The sequence below is a fragment of the Bos taurus genome, chromosome 20, assembly GCF_002263795.3.
Source record: "Bos taurus isolate L1 Dominette 01449 registration number 42190680 breed Hereford chromosome 20, ARS-UCD2.0, whole genome shotgun sequence".
Classification (NCBI taxonomy): Eukaryota; Metazoa; Chordata; class Mammalia; order Artiodactyla; family Bovidae; genus Bos; species Bos taurus.
In genome coordinates this window covers 14,454,011-14,472,525 of record NC_037347.1, presented here as the reverse complement: position 1 = coordinate 14,472,525, position 18,515 = coordinate 14,454,011, and the positions used below count along the sequence as shown (strand labels likewise).

The 18,515-nt window shown below is 40.8% G+C and overlaps 2 protein-coding genes across 10 annotated transcripts in view; one reads left to right on the top strand and one right to left on the bottom strand.

Annotated features, from left to right (window-relative positions):
* ADAMTS6 (ADAM metallopeptidase with thrombospondin type 1 motif 6) overlaps window positions 1-18,515 on the bottom strand; it is a 429,734-nt gene that overhangs the window by 12,516 nt on the left and 398,703 nt on the right. The gene's annotated exons all lie outside the window — the stretch shown is intronic.
* CWC27 (CWC27 spliceosome associated cyclophilin) overlaps window positions 1-18,515 on the top strand; it is a 283,204-nt gene that overhangs the window by 254,057 nt on the left and 10,632 nt on the right. For 2 of the 6 annotated variants that reach the window (XM_059878679.1, NM_001075160.2), the window contains 1 exon segment: window positions 5,952-6,391. In XM_059878679.1, coding sequence (XP_059734662.1) covers window positions 5,952-6,114 — 163 coding nt within the window. In that variant the 3' untranslated portion in view covers window positions 6,115-6,391. 6 annotated transcript variants of the gene reach the window in all.

Here is an 18,515-nt window from a genome sequence, read left to right as displayed (position 1 = left end):
CTGGTGCCTCACACTCTGCAAACAGTTCTAAAACGTACATTTGTTCTGGTGCCAGTATGTTCATCTCCCCTAACAGGCTGCTCACTTCAGGACAGCAGAGCCTGGGTCATGTTCGGCTTTATTTCCCTAGTGTCTGACACTAGGTCTCACACATAAAAAGGCTCCAGTGTTTGTTGAATGAATAATTCAGTGTAGCCCCTTGCCTTTCCCTCAGACTATATTTAAGAAATGGATGATACACTTGAGATTATTCAGTTAAAATAGGCTCAGAAGTCACTTAAGATTCTTTAAGTATGTGAGTAGTTTGTCATCAGGAACCAGCTGTTCTTAATGTTCTCTGAAGGGACCAGAACAAATGGTGATGAACTCAGTCAGTCTGAACATGTAAAGGTTCTTAACCTTAATGCTGTGGTCTTAACTTTGGCTGTATTTTTAAATCACCAGGAAAAAAAATTTTAGATTACTGAGGCTGACGCCTCGTCCTGGGATGCTGAGGCCTGGCATTGATAGTTTTAAAACTACCCAAGTGATTGTAATGTACAACCTATGTTTGTTGCAGAACTCTGGGATTAGACTTTGAGGAACACTGTTTTAAAAGAAATCCTGTCTAGTTCTACAGGTACCTACATTAGGTACCGTACCATAGGAAATGGGAAAGAACGTGAGACACGCTCCCACCACAGTCTGCATGGAAAAAAACGAGCCATCACTGATCTGAGAGCAGTGGAAAAGCAGCCATCAATGTGAGCTGAGCTATGAGAGGTCATGAAAAGGTGGGCCTGTGCGGAGCCCCAGACTTTCTACAGAACCTGTTAGACATTTAGAAGTTTATCATAGAAATAAAAAACATGAAAGGAGGTTAAGTGTTAGTTTAGCAAACCAGCCAGTTCCAGCCAGAGGGCCTAGCCAGTACAGAGGATCTGAAGGCTTTGATTCCCAGCACAGAGAGAGAAGTTAGCTGTGAAAAGACAAACTGTCTGAAATAACTGATATTCAAACTCCAGTGAGTGGGCAGTTACGAAATGGGGAAAGTTGATGAAAGAAACAAAATAAAGTTGGTGAGATACGAAGGGTTTTAAGGTCCTTGTCAAAGGGTTTTAAGGTCAGGCTAAGGTATTTCAGTGGAATCCAATAGCTGATAGTTTCTGGTCAAAGGATATGCTATAAAGAAAATGTATAAGAAAGATTAGGGCTTCACTGGTGGTTCAACAGTAAAGAATCTGCCTGCAATGCAGGAGACATGGGTTGGATCCCTAGATTGGGAAGACCCCCTGGAGAAGGAAATGGCAACCCACTCCAGTATTCTTGCCTGGGAAATCCCATGGACAGAGGAGCCTGGCAGGCTATATAGTCCATGGGGCCACAAAAAAGGTGGACATGACTTAGTGACTAAACAACATAAGAAAGATTATTTTAGAACCTTGGGAGCTTATAAAAAGGAGAAATAGTACAGACACCTACAACAATCTCAGGGTAGGCTGGTAATTTCCTATGTTAGGGAGACTTGGTAATGGGAAAGAGTGGTTTATAGAATTGCTGATGAAAAAGATAGCTGTTTACATTATATTAAACATAAATGCATTTCAGTCAGAAATGAGTTATGAATATTGGAATTCTGTATTGTAATACTACTTACTCTATGTCTGGGAATAAGGACCTCTCTTGTTTTCCCAATGAATATGAACTGCTGTCACATCTTAATCTAGTTCACAATTATATAAGAGGTTTTAAAAACAGATGTCAGTTTGGTCAGGGTCCAGGTCCCTTTTGAAGAATCACTTGCTTACTTATGTTTATAATTCCACACAGTCTCATACAAAAAAGAAAAATAAACTTACCTGTTTGTGGGCTGTACCCCACTGGCCTGTGAGCTTTTTAGCTGCCCACCTGTGAGACCAAAGAACCCGGAACAGTGACAAAGTCACCCAAGATGTACTGTATAGGGAATCTTACCAGTCAAGCACAAGGTCGTGGAGCGACACCCTACCCCACAGGCAGATGGCAGGCAGGAGGCAGCAGAGTCTTAGCTACCAAGGCGGAGAAGGAGGTTACCATTTATGGGGGAAATTGATGTCAGACTGGCTCCCCAGTTAATAGGAGAACCAGCAGAGGAGCAAGTCTCTGCCAGCCCCTCAGGTAACAGTCGCCAAGGGGGCAAGATGCTGCCCTTTGATAGCCTCGCTTGGTGGAGTGGTTCTGCTCTCAGCACTAGAGTAGTCACTACCTGGGACGGGGGGCACACATGCTGTGGTTACTGTTGAGGCTCTGGGGCTGAGCGGGAAGATGGGTCGTGTGGTAAAGCAGGGACTGTATGGAAAGCAAGAGAACCACCATCTGGAAGGGCCTGACCGTACACCTGTCAGACGCAGCCTCTGTAGAAATGGAAAGCCTCCACATTTCCATAACACTAAAATCAATGTTCTTCCTTGAGAATCTGATCTTATGTAAAATTTTTAATTAATGAGAACTAAATATTTGTCTTTGCCTTCAGCTGAACAAGCTCTAAAATTTTCATATGTAAATGATGTGTGTAATTCCAAAAACTTCACTGCTCTTGTTGGCCAATTCTATGAGCAGCCACAGAGTGGATAGTATTGAGTTATTAGTACATACAGGGCTATAAACTACCAGACCTTATGTACTTGAATTAAGTCTGTATAATAAGTCTGCGTGTATATTCTCATAGGAGACTGTAAAATGTGGGCATGCTTTCAATTCATGCAGTCTGTGATTTATGAAGGCACACAGGTCAGGAGTTTATTATGCTGAAAATCATAATAATTGTTTTGTTTTGCTTTTTAAAATGAAGTGACCAAAGCATGTTGAAAGATAAATGGGAGAAGCATTTTGATTATGTTTTTATTTCAATTAAAGATTAAATATTATTGCTGAGTAACCAGCCATGCTAAATAGTGTAATATTAAAGCTGAAGTAGTTTGTAAGCTGATAGCCCCTTCTTTCCTCTGGGTTTAGGTTTGTTATTAATCAAAATGTTGGACTTGTTTAGTGCAGTCGTGTATGAAACAAACAGTTGAAAATGACAGCTACTTTAATTTACAGCTTTCTGTTTTTTCAGATTTGTAGGAAAATCTGTTTCTTTTTGTGGACTCTTGTGGTATTATTCACATGTCTAGATTTTATTTCTTAACACCAAAGCCAACTAAATTCAGTAGTTGTAAGATTCTCTCATGACATAGAAAGGAGGGTGCCTTGTAATGGTTTTACTTGACAAATTCTGATAAAGTCATTTTTGAAACATGGACAACCCCTACTAGAAGTACATAATACAAAAAAAAAAAAAATCTGTCTTTTGGGACAGAGAAAGGACTAATTTTTAAAATAGAAGAATGTATATATAGAAAGGTATTAAGTTAACTAGGATAGTGGGGTTTGTATTCTTATATTAATATAGGAGTATCGAATAAAATTGTTTTAAAGGGAATATGATTCCAGCTATTTTCTGGTTTGGGCTTAGCCTCAGCACAAGTCATTTGGAAAGCTGCTACGCACTTACCGAAGTATAGTGTTAGGGTCTGGGTTCCCCACAGCGTGTGACAAGGACCTGTAACAGGACAGTCTGGCCACACTTCTAACCCTAGTCCTCAGCAGTGGTCTCACTCACAGTTTCTGAAGAGCACACTCTGTGGGGAATGCTGCATAGATTGTAAGGAGCATCAAAGAAAAAGAGAAAGACCACCTCTCAGCATCTGGGGAAAAAAAGCATATTAAAGAGCGAGCTTGCTTTTAGGCACAGTCTCTGAGCAAAGGAGGTTGCAAACCTTATGCAGAGTTTTGGGGTTGGGGATGGTCTCAGGGTTGATCACAACCTCCGAAGCACCACTATTAAGGTAACTAATTGGCGGGCTTTCTGAAGCATGTTCACTGGTGTGGTTCTGCCACTGACTGGCCAACTTTCAAAAGCATGAGGCTGTCACTGATTTTTTGGCTTTCCAGAGGTATATTTACTGAAATGAGTTACCACTGATCATTTTGGCCTGCGCAGGCCATCATTAATTGATTAAGTCCTGTTTGATCGATTCAGTCTGGTTCTAATGGTCCCTTGCTACCATGGCTAATTGCCTTTTGCTAGGAGTTGAGGATTGTTTTATTCTCAGATGCTAATACTTAAAGAGTGTAGAACATTGAAAGCATAAGAAAATCATACTCGGAGGATTCCATCTAATAAGCAATAATCCTATAATGCACTTTCTAAATAAGGCTGTTTCCAAGGTTAAAGCCATGAAAGTATAAAAAACCAGCAGTTCTCATGTGTGACACTGTTATGAAATCTAATGAAAGTACAGAAATGCAAATGTGCTTTACTTCAGTTAGTAAATTAGATTCTGCTGCTGCTGCTGCTAAGTCGCTTCAGTCGTGTCCGACTCTGTGTGACCCCATAGACGGCCTCCTACAAGGCTCCTCTGTCCCTGGGACTCTCCAGGCAAGAACACTGGAGTGGGTTGCCACTTCCTTCTCCAATACATGAAAGTGAAAAGTGAAAGTGAAGTCGCTCAGTCGTGTCCGACTCTTAGCGACCCCATGGACTGCAGCCCACCAGGCTCCTCCGTCCATGGGATTTTCCAGGCAAGAGTACTGGAGTGGGTGCCATTGCCGTCTCCAAAATTAGACTCTAGGTCATCCATATAATAATATCACTTGTACTCACTGCATTCTAATAAGCTTTTCTGGGAAAGAAGAGGTGTGAATGGTGGTAATACATAGCTTGTCAACTCGTGACAGTCAACCCTACTGAATTCTTTGCAATTGTAGTATCACTAATATTGTAACGTTTCATTTTGCTCACAAAATCTTTTTAGAATTCTTCAAAAATCTAAGTATATCCATGGGAATTCTTAACACAAGTAAACTTCACCCTGCATTTGTGGTACTGCAGGAAGAAAGGGTGTGGGAATTTCTGCTAGTACCTATCGCCCAGTCTGCTTATAGAGGGAAAAAGAAATCACTATAATATTTGGATTTCATCTGAAAGTTACAGCTGACATGTGGGGAGTGTTAATCCTTTAGGCAATTTAGCCATATCTGCTGTGATAAAGAAAAGTGCTGGGTATGCCTATTTTACAAATTGCTTAAATATCTACTGAGAAAAAGAAGCCTTAGTAGTTTCACTTATGTATCAAAACACTGAACTTTTTTCTTTCCAAATTTATTCAGCTGCCCTAGAATCTGGTTTGGGACTTCCCTATTTATTCCCAACACCTCCTAATGGGGGCAGAGCTAATCACTTACACGGTTCTGTGCTGCTAAGCATGGCCAACTTATGACCACTTAGGATTCAAGCACATGTTGATACCTTAAGACCAGTAAGCATTTGATAAAGTAGGGAAGCAGGGTGGTTAGATTTGTTGTAATCAACAGTAAGAGGAGGAAATTAATTCATGGATCTGTGCCCAAAACTCAGTTTCTTTTTGTACAAATTTTTTTTAAAACTCAGCAACTCCCCAGAAAAGGGAGTCATAACACCATTTAAACAGTTTTCTGAGCACATTCCCTACTTGACCCGTTTAACTACTGCAAACAAAACACATCAGATAGGGCTGGTTTACTGTCAGGGTTTTGCTTTGCAATCTGGCTCACCCTGGCTCAGTGAGTGTGCTCTTTAAAGGAAGCTGACAGAATGTTCTCTGAGTTTAGTTGAAGGAAGACTTCTGGGTAGAACTCTTAACCTCCCATTAGAGAAGGAACCTCAAGTGAAGTCTGAAGCACAGAGACTCACTACTAGAAATACAAACCAACAAAACAAACTCCAGACATGTTTTTCAAATTTAAGTGTTTTCTGAGAAGTTGGTTTCCATGTGGTTTAAGCACCAGTAAACAATAAACCCATCTTGATGTTTTGTAGCCTTTTGGTTCATTATGCCAAGACAAGTGTAGTGTAGAACTTCTTTCAGTTCTTATGCCAAAATCAGTGAACCATCTCTCTCCCACTTTAGGATGTCGCATGTACTTCAGTTTGAGGATAAAAGCAGAAAAGTGAAAGATGCAAGCATGCAAGACTCAGACACATTTGAAATCTATGATCCTCGGAATCCAGTGAATAAGAGGAGGAGGGAAGAAAGCAAAAAGCTGATGAGAGAGAAAAAAGAAAGAAGATAAAATGAGAGCAATGATAACCAGAACTCGCTGGAAATGTGCCCACAATAAATGGCCTTATAATAGCCATTGTTCCCAACAGCATCACTTAAGGGTGTGAAAAGAAGTATTTTTGAACCTGTTGTCTGGTTTTGAAAAGCAATTATCTTCTTATGTAAATTGTGGAATGACGTAAGCAAATGCTTTTGGCTACTGGTATATGTTTTTTTCTTTTTTCTAATTGACCTTTTGTATTGCTAAATCTGAAATAAAATCACTTTCCTTCCAGTTTACATATTAACCATTTGCAGACCACGCAAGCCTGTTTGTATCTTTTTACCCTAAAATCTGTGAAGCCTTTGTTTTCAAGATTTTTTTATAAAAGTTTTACAGGAAGAATATTTAAGGGAAACCTCCTTGGCATTCTGCTATCTTTGAAATATAATTGTTAAATTATGTAATATAAAGATTGGTAGGTTTGTTTTGCATATAAATATCTAAAAATAGCCAAGTCAGTAAGACTTCATTGCCTTAAGTCTTCAGGAACCCCTAAGTGAACGCTGACACCCGCGTCTAGGTCAGTACCTGGGCTTAATGCAGTCCAGACACGACCACACCACGTAATACCAGCCAAGCTCACTGCAGACCATGGCCCGACACCATCCACCTGCCCTTCTCAGCACAGCAGCAGCAGGAGCATGTACAGAGGCCCCATCCTGGCAACAGAACTCATTAAGAATTTAGCCTTTTATGACAATCGGTCATGCTATTTACTCTATATTATCTATTTAGTCAATATCTTCTAGGATCTGAATGCCAAAATTATTACCACAGGTTAACGCTCAGTTACCTAATAAAACCTTACCAGCTACATATTTTCAGATAGTGTCTCATCAGTTCTCTCTTTTGAAGTGGAACCCAATAGGCTTTCTTTATGAAGCTACCAGGTGGCAGAAGTGATAAAGAATGTGCCTGCCAAAGCAGGAGATGTAGAGAGATGCGGGCAGAATCCCTGGGTCGGGAAGGTCCCTCGGAGGAGGGCGTGGCAACCCACTCCAGTATTCTTGCCTGGTTTTCCACAGAGGAGCCTTGCAGGCTACAGGCCTTGGGGCTGCCCAGAGTTGGACAACTGAAGCAACTTGGCACACACACGCAGGCTTTCTTGACAGCAGTTTCTCTACAACATAGTCCCAGACACTACAAGTGTAGCAGCAGCAGCCTCACTTCTGGCCATGTTAGAAAAGCAAATTCTTGCCATACTACCCACCACCACTGCCTCCATCTAGACTGAATGTGAAACTTGGATCATAGAGAGCTTGTTAAACAACCTTCCAGCTTCACTGCTGGTGATCCAGTCTTTGAGACCAGCAATATCTAGTGAAGTTTAAAATGTTCATATCCAGTGATCCAAAATTGCAAATCTAGGTCTGCCCCCTAAAGAAATTCTCACACACTGCTCAAGGGAACTGTACTAAATATACATTGAAGTATCAACCAAAGACTAAGTTATTGTATATCCATGCTGCGGAATACTTTGTAAGCAGTAAAGATCAATAAACCAGACCTCTGTGTATTAGTTTCTCTTAAAAATAATGTGAGGAAAAGGAAACCTCCCATATAAAAATGTAAAATATGCAACTCACGGTTATATATTATTTATGGATGTACACATGTAGCAAAAGTATAAAAACAAAAAAATAGTGTTTACCTCTAAGGAGGCAAAAGGAATACACAGGGAGATTCACTTAGGTTTGTAATGTTTGATTTCTTAAGATAGATAGATGTTGGGTAGTCAATCCTCACTATATTTTTCTCTATACATTTTGGTATGCCTGGAATATTTCATAATTTATTCTTTATGATCATATCTAGAACCTGGGGTGAGAAGACAGAAGGACAATCCCTTTCTTTTTTGCACAGAAGTAGGACAAAGTTTCAAAGAGGAGAGGGATATGACAAAAGTTTTCTGGGAAATAGATGCAAAGTCACCAAAAAATAAGCCAGTGTTTGGAAATGTGCCCTGTCTTTCCCTCATCACTGTAATAGCAGTTGTATTACAGAGGTTCACAAAGCAAAAGGCTCTTTTCTCAGCTCACGAAGTCTCTGTTGGTTACTGTTGAAAAGTATTACCACTAGATCTGTTTGTATTGAAGTACCCCATAGGTTTTCTCTATCATTCCTCCAAGACTGTGTCCACCTAAAACAGTGGTTTTGTCTCCAAAACAGAAGGAACCTCAGGTCTCTGGGGCGCAACCGGAAGACTAGTATTTATAGACTGAAAAAGAGAACTGAATGACAGAATTAAAACAGGTTGGCTGAGTGCTCCGTATGTTGCTTTAACTGCAAGGAGCAGAAAGATCTGAAATTCTACAGAGATTAGAATCTAATCAGAATTTCACCATGATAATAAAACTGACTTTGAACTTAACCAAATAATAGCAGTAGCAATTTTGAAAAGCTTAAGAACGTGGTTAAACTGTTATATATGATATTAAATGTGCTTATAGCAAAATCTTTGGAAATGTCACAGGAACATGTTTCAGTGCAGTTCAGTTCAGTCGCTCAGTCGTGTCCGACTCTTTGAGACCCCATGAATCACAGCACGCCAGGCTTCCCTGTCCATCACCAACTCCCGGAGTTCACTCAGACTCACGTCCATCGAGTCGGTGATGCCATCCTGCCATCTCATCCTCTGTCGTCCCCTTCTCCTCCTGCCCCCAGCCCCTCCCAGCATCAGGGTCTTGTCCAATGAGTCAACTCTTCACATGAGGTGGCCAAAGTATGGGAGTTTCAGCTTTAGCATCAGTCCTTCCAAAGAACACCCAGGGCTGATCTCCTTTAGAATGGACTGGTTGGATCGCCTTGCAGTCCAAGGGACTCTCGAGAGTCTGTTTGGGCCATGCAAATTGCAAAAAAAGAAAAAAAAGAATTCAAAGAAAAAAGAGAAAATATGTAAGAAAATTAGCCTTTATAGTTCATTCTAGTTTTACATTTATTTGGGCTTATTTTTCTCTATATGCATCCTCTAGGGATGTGTTATCCTGAAACAGTGAAGTCTGGTAGCCTTCTTGTTCACTGTCTTTGGTGATGCTGGACATTGTAGAGAGCAGAGACAAAAGCAACTCCCAGCAATTTTTTTTTCCTCATTTTCCTGACAAGCCATTTTTTTCACACTGGTTAAAGCTTATGGCAAGGTCAAAGTTAAAATTCACTCTAGACCTCCCCTTTCTCAATAGGTAATTGAAGAAATGCAGATCTCTAGAATTCTTAATGATATAATAGCAAAATGCACATTATCACATGCCTGCAGCTCTCTGTATGCTCCGAGGCCACACAGTCAGTAATACGTCTGCTGCCTCTAAAAACAGGGACGCCATAGAACAAGGTCATTAAAAAAGTGTGAGGAGATAAGTGGTTTGCTGCTGTTGTTTTTAGAACAAGTTCAATAAACTATGGTGTCCTTATCAACTGTCACTACCAAGTCTCTTGATAGGATCTGACGTGTGAGGTACATAAACCTGTGCTGTTGTATCACTGTGGCCTGAGTGAAAAGGTTAGATAAATGCAGAATATTGCCCCAACATGCTGTTTAATCTTGGTGATAACAAGAAAGAAAATGGATGTGTGAAGTGAGTTACCATTGAGGGTTGTATCTGTATAAGCAATTTGTATATACGGGGTGTAGAGAAGTTAAGAGGGGTTACATTCTTTGACACCGTCATTCACAAAAAAAAAAAAAAGGGAGGTCTGGTGTCTCTATGGCTTTGACTCCTTTCCAGTGACTACAGTTTATCCTGCGATACCACTTCTGCTTCCTAGAAACCAGGAGGGTTTCCTGTCCCATATATATTTTATCTCCCTTCTTTTAGCTTTTAATTAAGGCGAAATAGGAGCCATATTTTAAAGAAATCCTTTCTAATAAGGATTCAATGAAATCCAAATTCCTAGAGAAATAAAACAATCTTAACAAGACGAGTATTAAAAGTCCCCATAAGAAGTATGCTTGTGGAAAGAATAGTCGTTATTCCTCAAAATCTTCTTTGCAAAGCCATACTCGAACATCTTTGTCACAGGTTCTAAGGGCTGTGCTAATCCCTGGGCAGTTTTCAATGGTGCGCTGCTTAACTGGCTCCGTAAAAAACAGAAGGCAAGCAAAGCCCTGATTTGCATCATTTGCCAACTTCTGTGGTGTAAATACTCTCACCGTGGCTGATTTCAAGCCACCAAAGGTAGCTCTCGGCTACAACTGGTTATTTTTCCCATTCTGTTTCATTGCTAAACAAGAACTTCTACAGTAACTCTTGAGCTGGCCCTAAAGAACTCACAAAGGTTTTTAACCTTTTTTCCAAGATGACAGTCTTCAGGGGTATTTCTCTTTTATGTGATTACTTCAGACAGTTTGGTGAAGTTCTAAACTGTAGCAACATCTGCACCCTATGCTTTTCATGATGAGTTTGCATCTTTAGGTTATCTGCTGAGAGAGTTTTCTGAAGTCACTTGGCTCACATTTATTTTTCCCTCTGCTCATCTTTTTGCCTCAATTTAGTCCAAATCTCACAGAATAAAGGGGGAGGGAGAAGGAAATGTAATTACATTTCTTTGAATTATTTTCTGTAAGTGATAATGTAGAAATTCATCATTTAAATTTTTTGGAAGATATTTTGGGCTAAGGTTGGAGAATCCTACCTGGAAAGAACACCAGCTTCAAATGAAATGCAGACAGGAATCTGGTCTCTCTCTTCCACATCTGCTGGGGATTATTCCTTTAAGGTTAGATCATGATATTAATTCACATTACTTGATCAGTAAGAACATCTTCTGAAGGCTTTCTTCACAGCACCAGTCAAAAAGAAGGTGTTCTTAATCTTTTAGAAAATTGTTATTTTCTCATTCCATGATGCCAGAAATGATAATCATTGCTGCAGTTCCAGTACTTTTTAATAATCAGGATAATTTTGAGAGCAGAAAACTCTTATGTGATTTTCTCATTTGTTTTCTGATTAATATAATTGGAGCTTTGTTATTCAAATGCTTCAATAAGAATATATTTGAAACAAAGGGCATCATGTATTGAAAACATATTTGAAATGAAAGGCATCATGTATAGAAAATAAATGACTAAAGTAGTATCTATTCTATGGCTAGTTCTCACTGCTTATGAGTAAATTTAAAATTTGTGAACTACCTTTTTTTTGTATTATGTGTGTAAATTGTTCTTTAATTTGCAATTTTTGAGGAAATATTTTATTTAGGGTAAGAGGAATGTGATCTCTGCTCTAAACTTTTATTATATTATTGGTGTAAATGAATACAGTAGTTAAGAATGGGTACTATCTCCCAAGCAACCAAGAAATTCAATTAGTGATTTTTAAATTAATTTAGAAAAGTTGTGCATGTGAGGTGTGGGTCCATTTCGGAGAGAAGTTTCCTAATGTCCATCTTGTGGATTTCATGTGTCATCAAGTCAACATGTCCAACACTGAACCCGTCTGCACCTCCGAGCCCTTCTTGCCCTGGATCTGCTTCTCCTGCACTTTCCCCCATCTTCCCCATTGGCAGTGAGACTTTTCTAGTTGCTCAGGCCAAATAGTTTGGATTCCTGTCTTCATCTCACACCCTGTATCCAGTCCGTTATGATAATCTGTTGGCTCAACCGTTGACATATACCCAGAATTTCACCATTTTTTTACCACTTCCCACTGTTACCAACCCTGGTCAAAGGGACCATCAGCGTTCGTGTGGACACCTATAACAGCACCATAACCAGTCTCCCTGCTTCCACCCTTGTTTCCCTAAAGTTATTAACAACACAGCAGCCAAGTGAACCCTTTTAAACATAAGTCATATTGTTACACTTCTCTGCTCAAAACCCGTCAGCGTCTCCCCATTTCACTCACAGTAAAACCCACAGCCTCACAATGGCCTACGAGGCTCTGGAGGACCACTGTCCCCTCCCTCAGTCTCTGACTCCCTGCTTAGTACACTCCTCCTCGTCACTGGACTGACCACACCGTGTGTGCAGTTCTGCATCAGACGAGCCAGATGCCGTCCTCTCGGGTGCTGTGCACTAGCCAGTTCCTCCACCTGACCTCTTGTCCTCCACACCCAAGTCCCACATCTCCTTCAAGTCTGCTCAAATGGCCCTTTTCTCATTATGGTCTACAGTGACCCACTCAACTTTAAAATTGCAACCTACCCCACCCCGCATGCTCAGTTTCTCTACGCCTCCCACTGTAGTTATATTCAATGGCACTACAAACTCCTAAGCACTCTTCCTTATTAATTTATTTAACTCTTACAAACAACCCTATGGAGGAAGTACGAACTCTTGTTACCATTTTACAGGTGAGAAATTAAGCTTTACAGATGTTAATTGTTGTTTATCATAATCTCCCACCATAGAATGCCCTCCAGGAGGACAAGGAGTTTGGTCAGTTTTACTATTGATCCAGTGCCTAGAACCATGCCTAGCAAAGACAGACGCTTAATATTTGTTGAATGAATAACCCTCCCTCCAAAGAAAAAAAAAAACAGGATCCATTATAGAACTGAGGCTTCCCTGGTGGCTCAGACACTAAAGAATCTACCTGCAATGTGGGAGACCCAGATTCAGTCCCTGGGTTGGGAAGATGCCCTGGAGAAGGAAATGGCAACACATTCCAGTATACTTGCCTGGAGAAGCCCATGGACAGAGCAGCCTGGCAGGCTACAGTCCATGGGGTCGCAACGAGTTGGACATGACTGAGCAACCAATGTTATATAGTGTTAATCTGTATTTTATCACTTAATATTACCACCATAGCCTTGAAACTCCAGTACTTTGGCCACCTCATGCGAAGAGTTGACTCACTGGAAAAGACTCTGATGCTGGGAGGGATTGGGGGCAGGAGGAGAAGGGGATGACAGAGGATGAGATGGCTGAATGGCATCACTGACTCGATGGACATGAGTCTGGGTGAACTCCAGGAGTTGGTGATGGATAGGGAGGCCTGGCGTGCTGCGATTCATGGGGTCGCAAGGAGTCGGACACGACTGAGCAACTGAACTGAACTGGATTACCATCATTTCAGAAAGTTAGGACATTTTTATACTAAAAATGAAGGAAGGTTATAACTTCAGTTCAGAAACAGCTCTAATATTTGAAGAAATTTAACTTTAGGAAAACTTACTACATTGTCCTTTTCTCATTCTACTATAAGACACTTTGTCACAGGTGGGCACAGATCCAAAGAGCATTTGGAGAGACCTGTAGTCTGTAGGAAAACATACATGGCTTCCTTGAGTACCTGCTCTTTATAGAAAGTGATATTCTAACTCCTGAGACAGGAGGGAGCCGAGGCCCAACAGGTAATGTGTAGAAACCAGACGTGTAATGTGTATAAGGCTTCAGACATGCAACTGATTTAACAGAAAAACCATATAACCTCTTAATATCAGTTTTCTCCTCTCACATGGGAACAGTATCAGCTGCCTTACCTACCTGTCACAGTCAAAAGAAGGGATAAACACAAAAACCAAGCTTTATAAAGCATATAATGATAACAGCTAACATTTAATGGATGCTTCCTTTATGCCAGACACTCTTCTAAGTACTTTATCTGTATTAACTCTTTTAATCCTTATAAACAACTCTATGAGATAGGCTCTACTGTTGTCTCCATTTTACAAATGAGGAGGAGACTTGAAGCTTAGCAAAGTTAAGCAATGTGTCCAGGTCACACATGAAGTAAAGCAGCTTGCTGAAATTTAAAACAAGACTGAACCCAGAGTTCTGAGTTGGTCACTAGACTACCATGCCTCTTGCTATACAAACCAGACTGCTTTACAGTACACCTCTCGAATACCTATAGGGTTACAATCCAAAGGAGGCTAACAGCCCAGAAGAAAGACACAACACAGTGACTTCAGTTGACAAGAGTTATATGTGTAAGAACGAAGTGAGTGCTAGAATGAACACAGACTGTAGTTTAGTGGGATTAGTCTAGAACTGCTTTGTGGCGGAGGGAATTCTGACCATAATTTGGAAGGAAGGGAGAACATGGCATTGAGGAGACAGGTCATGTTGCAGGTGGAGAGAACGTTATGCAGACAAGCCATTAGGACAAATGCAGGAGACAGTGATGTGTCTACATGATGCCAAAACATCTGGTCAATTCAGTTTTAAAAAAAAAAACTCTATCAGCATAGATTTCTTCAGTCAATCCAGATGTTTGGCGTCCTGTAGACAAAACATCCAGATGATTAACTGAAGATCTGACAGAGTTGACTGAATTAACCAGATGTTGTAGCATTGTATAGACATCGTGTCAGGACATTTGTTTGGCTGGAGTGGGGTCCAGCTGTCAAGGAGATAATGGTCTGGGCAATGAGAGAGGACTGGAGCTTGCATTTGACGCAACTGGGAGCTGCTGGGAGAGGCGTGTGATGGAAAGGATGCTTAAGGAAGAGGATTCTAACAACCATGTGAAGAAAAAAATATGGTGAGAGGAAAAGTTGCAGACAGGAAAGAGGATGTGAGTAGAGTGCAGGTGTGTGTGAGGTAATTAGAGCCTGGACCAGAATCAGGCTGGGGAAAGAAACAGGAAGGAGCGGATCTGAAAAACATTACAGAAAAAGAACAGGAAGTCATGATGGGCTAGACAAGGGAGTGAAACTGCACATCACCCCAAGGTTGGAAGCCTCCAGGCCTGGGAAAGCAGCTGCCGTCAGCCTCGCCACAGTAGTGAACCAAGACGGAATCCCCAAGAGACCTCCCCCACGCACCTCCACCCAGAGGCCAGAGCCGGGCCCACAGGCAGAGGGAACTTGGTTGGAGACCACAAACACAACTCTTTTGCAAGGCTCCCTATTCCTTTTAGAGCCACCTAAATGATTTCCTTTCAAATCCAATTTCATGCAAGGATTGAGAATGCTAGATTAAGACTGTTAGGTAGACCCAACTTCAGCCAAAAAAGACAATATTTTGATGTAATTTGCCTTTATACAGTATATAATGTAAACTAAGATCTATAGAGGTATGACTAAATTAGATGAGATTAAGAGAAAAAAATATAACCTATATTACCTAGTTAGCATTATAAAATCCTGTTAACAGGCACAATTAATGGCTGAATTCAAGAATTTATATATCTTTTAAAATCCTTAATTTATGAAACCTTGGAACATTGACTCTTGGTTTGGATATTCTGCAGATTTTTAAAAATTGCAAATATCTTATTTGACAAGAATCAAGTTTATATTTATCTCTAAAGAGTCACAAATTCTAAATTACTAGGATTCAAACTATGGTAACTGTGATAGTGTGCGCCTGTTTATTTTTTAAAATTCCAAATATTCATGGTTTTGAAAATTCGCAGTTTCAAATGTTTTCAGCCCCAGGTTTATCAGTCCACCCCACCAGCGCGTGCCCTTTACAAAAACACCCAGGATTTCTTCAACTGTTTCCTTGTTCATTTCAGGAGGCAAGAAACCATCAGCAGAGGTTTGTTGTTGTTGTTCAGTCATTGTGCCCAACTCTTTGCCACCCCACAGACTGCAGCACGCCAGGCCTCCCAGTCCCTCACCATCTGCCAGAGCTTGCTCAAACCCATGTCCATTGAATCGGTGATGCCATCCAACCATCTCATCCTCTGCCGTCCCCTTCTCCACCCTCCTGTCAACAGAGGTTACTCTCTGTTCATGGTTTGGAGCAAAACCGAGAATTTCTCTCTCCCTCTCTCCCCTCCCATCTCTCTCTCCTTCCTCCTCCCCCCACCAGAGAAACAACACAGAATGTGAGATCATAAATATATTGATGCGTTCCAAATCACCATGGGGGAGGTGGAAGGGTCAGGAAGCTTGTTAAAATCAATGTCCCAGACCTCTGAAATGACAAGTCTGTTGATCTGGGGTGGGAGCCCAAGCATCTGTTGCTTTTTCTGTTAGATTTTTAACAAACTTCCCCAACACTTCTGATGCCTGTTTCCTGAAAATCAGACTTAGATGCTGCCCTAAAGCAGAAAGCTAGAGAATGAAATGCATCTATTGGAAATGCAAATTTAAAATGGTAAAACGTAGATTAAAATTATTTCACATCCCTTAGTCCTTCCTTTATGTAATAAGTGCCTAAGTAAATTCACTGTGTTCTATGATATGCAGAATGTTTCACAGAAACTGCATAAAGCCAAGCACACCTATGCAATCAAGCTAGAAGTGCAGAAGACAAATGGGACAGCTTGTCTGTTCTCAGTTCACAGCAGTGGCCATGACAGCCCTTCCCGAACACAATGTGTACATGATGGGAAATATAATTAATGATCTCGGTAAGTATTTCTAGTGCTCCAAGGCTGAGTAACTTATCAGATAGAAAAAACAGTTGAGTTCACCAAAACAATGGGTGATTTATCCAGGTGTGTTTGAATATAACCTTCCCACAGCCATCTTTTTGTAAGAAATACTTCAAAGTTAGTAGATAGCAAACTATTCAAAAAGTTAATCAGTGAAATGTCCCCCATCATAACATCAAGATTACCGTGTTTGTTCTCTACATATAATCCCTTAGGTATCCTTTTCTGGCTGTACTAAATCTGCTACAAGAAATATTAGTGGATTTTTCCCCCTGGTACTATGGCTTCATTTGCCTTAAGCTTAACTCACTCTCAGAAATCTTTTCCCCAAGGATATAGGAATAAGAATAAATTGGGAGAACCTTATTAGGGGCCCTTCATTACCTAAGGTGTAACAATTAAAAGTCAAACTTACTTTTATTGTGCTTTGAATGATGCTTTGGGAACAATCAAGGGTCTCATATGTAACTCAAGTAGTTTTGACTTGAGTAGTGATTCTTTCCCACTTCGCATTCTCCTGCCACTTTCAAATCTCATCTGCAACCATGGGGAATGGGAGAGAATTAGGACAAGCTAGGATTACAAAAGAAAACCCTTAGGAACTTTCAGAATATAAAAAGCCCTTGCCTTCTGATACAGGTTAAAATGAAGATTCATTTCCAATGATCCTCTTTTATCCCACGGCATGTGCTCTAGAGCCTGAGCATCTATCTGCCTCTACATCCTCTGATCAAAGAAGACAGCTTGCCTTTGCTCCTGAACCAAACCTGGTCTCTTTCACTGGTTCAAACAACACTAGGGGTTGGGAGGAGAACCCTTGTTGGGGCTTGACTTCACAGGGTTTATAACACTACCTTCTTGGAACTCTCTCCTCCCACCTCTTAATCCTGACTCTCCCTTTTTTTTTTTTTTAACTCTGATCTTAGATGCTGGGTCTGAAATACTCCCTGAGATAAAATGGCCTTCAGAGCCCAGGCATTTAACAGGTGGAAGCTAAAAGTGCTGCCTGTTCCACATGACTTAGCCTGTACCACCTCACTTTCCCATCACGAATACTCATCAAATACTTGTCTGCCTGTAAAACCTGTGGCACAAGCTAGCCGATTTAGTGACAAGACAGTAATTTATGACTTGGGCCATCCGATGTTCTATCTCACCTGCAGAGGCCCATGGCTTGTTCAAGAAATAGATCTGCCTGGAAGTTGAGACTCTACGATAACTAAAGAGGCTTCTCAGCATCACCGTTCGGGACCACAGCCCTCTGTCTTTGGCCCCCAACCATCTGCAGCACTTTGAGGAAGATGGTTTTTCACCAGGCCTACAATTTCATGGCCACCCAGTAAGATGTGGAAGAAAGACACTCTTTCCAGGCCTGTGAGCTATATGAGTAGCCAAAGTGTCTCTCCACAGGCTGGCAATAGTCCCAGGTTTAAGAACGAGGTCCTCATGACCTGCTGAGCTGGGAGAATATTGTGTTCCTGGATGACAACCTGCCTTTGGCTCCCGGGTGAACCCTCTCTGTAGGTATAATGTGAAAATGTGTTTAGTGCCTCTCTTCAAAGAAAACCTCCTCTCTGCTGACAAGGGTTAGTAATATGCTAAAATGGTACACTTACGTCTCTCTCTCCTTTATCCAAGACACTTAGTGTCTCCTGAGGTTTGCTAGTTAATAACGGGGCTTTTTTTTTTCCCCTGACAATCCCATCAAGTATCACCTGAAGAAGGGCTAGCCATTTCAAAATCCATAGTAGCCAAAGAATTCTTCTATCCCCTGCATGCACCTGAACGCAGCTCCTCTTGTCTTCTATCCCACATTATCCTTACTGCTTTTCAACAAAGTATCTCCTACAAATAGAGGGGAAAATATTTTTTATTTTGTTTTTCTGCAAGTGCACTTTTTTCCAATCATCTTACGTGCTGGAAGTTAAGTAAACAGTGACCTAAAAATGTTGCAGCACCTTCAAGAACCAAGTTTTTTTTTTTTTTTCCCTCTGTCTCGTCCAATATGATGGGGCCAAGTTTGACATTTCCAGAGTATTTAAAATATAAGGCTAAAATATAACCTTGGTGGTCATTGGCCTGACATGAGTCTCATTAAAT